We start from the raw sequence: 4,072 nt of genomic DNA on the forward strand, positions 1-4,072 counted from the left end.
CGGAGGTTGCGGTGAGCCGAGATCGCGCCATTGCACTCCAGCCTGGGTAACAAGAGCAAAACTCCGTCTCAAAAAAAAAAATTAAATAAATAAATAAATAAATAAATAAACTAATTAATTAATTAAAAATCTAAAATGTGTGCCCAAAGTTACACAGAAGTTACATTTTTAATAGTAGTATCATGTGAGAAATTGAGGTATTTTTCCCCCTACTTCTGTTATTCTTTTGTAACTCCTATCTTTTGATTCTTTTTTGTTTTGTCTCCTTATGTACTTCCTTAATCTTTCTGAATTTTTCCCTAATCCCAAACTGCTAGAACTGTCCAAGGCCAGGAAGAATTGAAAAGAAGATGGTTTCTTAAAATCTCTCTTCCATGCTTCTTTGGTCTTTTGCAGAAGACTGTAATTTATTGGGCACTCTTCAGTATTCATCAGTTTATTTCCATTGAAGAACTTTGAACTCCTTCAAGTTCAAAAAAAAAACCTGTGAATTTTAAGAAGCATCAATATTGAAGCCTTTTCTCTTATAACTTAGTAATTGTGTGACCTTTGGCAAATTTCACATTCAGATCCTCAATTTTCGCATCCCTAAATGGAGAGTGATACTACCTACCTCATAGGTTTAGTTCTAGTGGTCAATAACTTACCTATATGAATTATAAGGTATAAAGAAATGAACTCTTTTTTTAAGTTTGTTAACATTATCACTTGAGCACTTTATCCAAGTTGTATTTTGTGAAGACATGAGAAAGGGAAATAAAATATTTTTTAAAAAGTTAAGAAAACATTTTTTTGACCAGGCGCAGTAGCTCACACCTCTAATCCCAGCACTTTGGGAGGCTGAGGTGGGTGGATCACCTGAGGTCAGGAGTTCAAGACCAGCCTGGCCAATGTGACGAAACTCTGTCTCTATTCAAAATATAAAAATTAGCTGGGCATAATGGCACGTGCCTGTAATCCCAGCTACTTGGAACGCTGAGGCAGGAGAATCATTTGAACCTAGTGGGTAGAGGTTGCAGTGAGCCAGGATCATGCCACTGCACTCCAGCCTGGGTGACAGACTGAGACTCCATCTCGAAAAAAAAGAAAATTTTTTTTCCTAAGTTTTAATCAGTGAGTTTATCTGTATGTAAAGCAGAGGGTTTTTGTTTTCTACAGGTTATATTCCCAAATAACTTTGAAACAGGAAATGGAGGAAATATACAGGGACATCTTCCCATGATGCCAGTGTCTCCTCTAGTGCATCCAAGAGTGAAGGAAGTTCGAACTGACAGTGGGAGTCTTCGAAGAGGTAGGTTCAACATTGGGAGAGTAACAAAAAAGTAACAAAGATCTTTTTTTTTTTGAGAGAAAATTTTAAGTCTTGTGAATACATTATTCAGAAATCAGATTTCTTTATCAGGATTTGAAAAGGAGCTTGATGCTTGTGCTAGCACCCCTGTGTAGCTCATTGTATGCTATATTATACACTATTATATATATATTATATTCTATAGTGTATACTATATTAATAGAATTTTAAATGTAGTTTATTTAATAGTTTGTTTAATAAATAGTTTAAATGGTTTATTTAATAAATTAATGTAATCTTTCCTGAATGCTAATGGGAAACTGTGTAAATAAGCTAAAATCAGGCATCATGGCATCTTTCTGTAGTCCTAGCTACTCAGGAGGTTGAGACAGGAGGATTGAGGATTGTGTGTTGTGGGCAAAATAGTGAGACCCCGTCCCCCATTTCCCTCCCAAAAAAAAGAAAAGAAAGGAAAAAAGATAAGTGTATTAATCTGTTCTGGCACTGCTAATAAAGACATACCTGAAGCTGGGTAATTTATAAAGGAAAGAGGTTTAATTTACTCACAGTTCCAAATGGCTGGAGATGCCTCATAATTATGGTGGAAGGCAAAGGAAGAGCAAAGGCAAGTCTTACATGACAGCAGGCAAGAGAGCTTGTGCAGGAGAACTCCCCTTTATAAAACCACCAGATCTCATGAGACTTATTCATTATCTGGAGAACAGCATGGGGAAGACCTGCCCCCATGATTCAATTACCTCCCACAACACATGGGAATTATGGGAACTACAATTCGAGATGAGATTTGGGTGGGGACACAGCCAAAGTATATCACTAAGCTAAATACCTATTTTTCCAAATTTCCCAAATTTATATTCTTCCTTTGCCTGTGTATGTCTTGGTAGAAAAACATTTAAAGCAAAACAGAATTCTTATTCTCTTTGGAATGCTTAAGTTCGTCTAATAAACTACTTATTTATACTCTTAAAGTAGTTCATTTTGAGACTTACCAGTGGAAAGATTTTAGTTCATTCTTCTTATTTTCTCTTGTGACGTAGCAAGCTGATGTGTGCATCTTTTGGGTGATACAGCTCTTGGATTTTAAAAAATCAGTTAAAATCTCTTGACCACATAGTATCCCTTAACAAATCTTAGATGAACAAGTATTCAGGTTGCATAGTACGGTACACCCATTTTTGGAGTCTTTGTGATTGTGTATGTACGTCTGCCTGTCTGCAATCTGCTTTACATGCAATGCAGGATCATAAAAGCGATTGCAGGCCAGGCATGGTGGCTCAAGCCTGTAATCCCAGCACTTTGGAAGGCCGAGGCCGGGGGATCACCTGAGGTTGGGAGTTCAAGACCAGACTGTCCAACATGGTGAAACTCCATCTCTACTAAAAATACAAAAATTAGCTGGGCATGGTGGGGGGCACCTGTAATCCCAGCTACTTAGAAGGCTGAGGCAGGAGGATTGCTTGAACCTGAGAGGTGGAGGTTGCAGTGAGCCAAGATTGCACCACTGCACTCCAGCCTGGGCAACAGACCAAGACTCCATCTCAAAAAAAAAAAAAAGTCTGGGTGCGGTGGCTCACTCCTGTATGCCTATAATCCTAGCACTTTGGGAGGCCGAGGTGGATGGATTGCCTGAGCTCAGAAGTTCAGGATCAGCCTGGGCAACACAGTGAAACCCCATCTTTACTAAAAATACAAAAAATTACCTGGGCATGGTGGTGCATGCCGGTAGTCCCAGCTACTTGGGAGGCTGAGGCAGGACAGTTGCTTGAACCCTGAACCCAGGAGGCAGAGGTTGCAGCACAAGATGTGAATACTAAGTAATTTTAGTTAGTGGGAATCATTATAATTTTTTTTTTGTTGTACCCAAGCAAGTTAGAAGGAAAGTGCCATACTCTGTGTTTCAATTGAGAGTCCTTTATTGCTGGCGACCAAGAGTCATCTCACACTCAAAAATCTCTCGGCCCCGATGAAGGGCATGTAAAGTCTTTTATACCCATTTTTAGGGAGGGGAGGAGGAGCCTAGCTGAAGCGGAATTTTACAGAAGCAAAACAAGCAAGTTAGAAGGGGGAGCTGGTTACCAGGAGGTAAATGGTTCTCATGATTGTTGGTTACTGAGAGGGGTAATCACAATAGCCGGGGGAATTGCCAAGCAGGATGTGGTTACAAGGTCCTGGGTACAGCGTAACCCAGCTATGCACCCAAAGGGGGACTGGCGGGGAAGGTGAGGCTAAGATGGAGTTGGTCAGGCTCACATTTAAGATGGAGTCTGTTAGGCTCACTTCATTTTGACCTTTACCAATCTTGTCAAAATGTTTAAAAAAAAAAAAAAGAAGAAGAGAAAAGAAAAACTCTTCTTACTGTCAGTTGTTAATGTTTACAGAAATGAAAAAATAGTAAAAATATTTAGTATACTGTAATTTAAAACTTTGGAAATATTGAGAATTCTTTTCCTTTTTTTTTTTAAATTTTTTTTTTGAGACAGACTCATACTGTTGCCTAGGCTGTAGAGCAGTGGCACAATCTCAGCTCACTGCAGTCTCTGCCTCCTGAGTTCAAGCAATTCTCCTGCGTCAGCCTCCCAAGCAGCTGGGACTACAGGCATGCATCACCATGCCCAGCTAATTTTTTTGTATTTTTAGTAGAGATGGAGTTTTACCATGTTGGCCAGGACGGTCTTGATCTCCTAACCTCATGATGTGCCTGCCTTGGCATCCCAAAATGCTGGGATTACAGGCTTGAGCCACCATGCCTGGCCTGTTTTC

At 39.6% G+C, this 4,072-nt stretch overlaps 1 protein-coding gene across 1 annotated transcript in view; it reads left to right on the forward strand.

The window, feature by feature from the left end:
* Positions 1–4,072, forward strand: part of RBL1 (RB transcriptional corepressor like 1) — an 80,720-nt gene that overhangs the window by 42,110 nt on the left and 34,538 nt on the right. Inside the window, exon 13 of the mRNA XM_037734423.1 lies at positions 1,159–1,291. Coding sequence (XP_037590351.1) covers positions 1,159–1,291 — 133 coding nt within the window. The remainder of the gene's footprint in view (positions 1–1,158; positions 1,292–4,072) is intronic.

Source organism: Cebus imitator, unplaced genomic scaffold (assembly GCF_001604975.1).
Source record: "Cebus imitator isolate Cc_AM_T3 unplaced genomic scaffold, Cebus_imitator-1.0 Scaffold18, whole genome shotgun sequence".
Taxonomy (NCBI): domain Eukaryota; kingdom Metazoa; phylum Chordata; class Mammalia; order Primates; family Cebidae; genus Cebus; species Cebus imitator.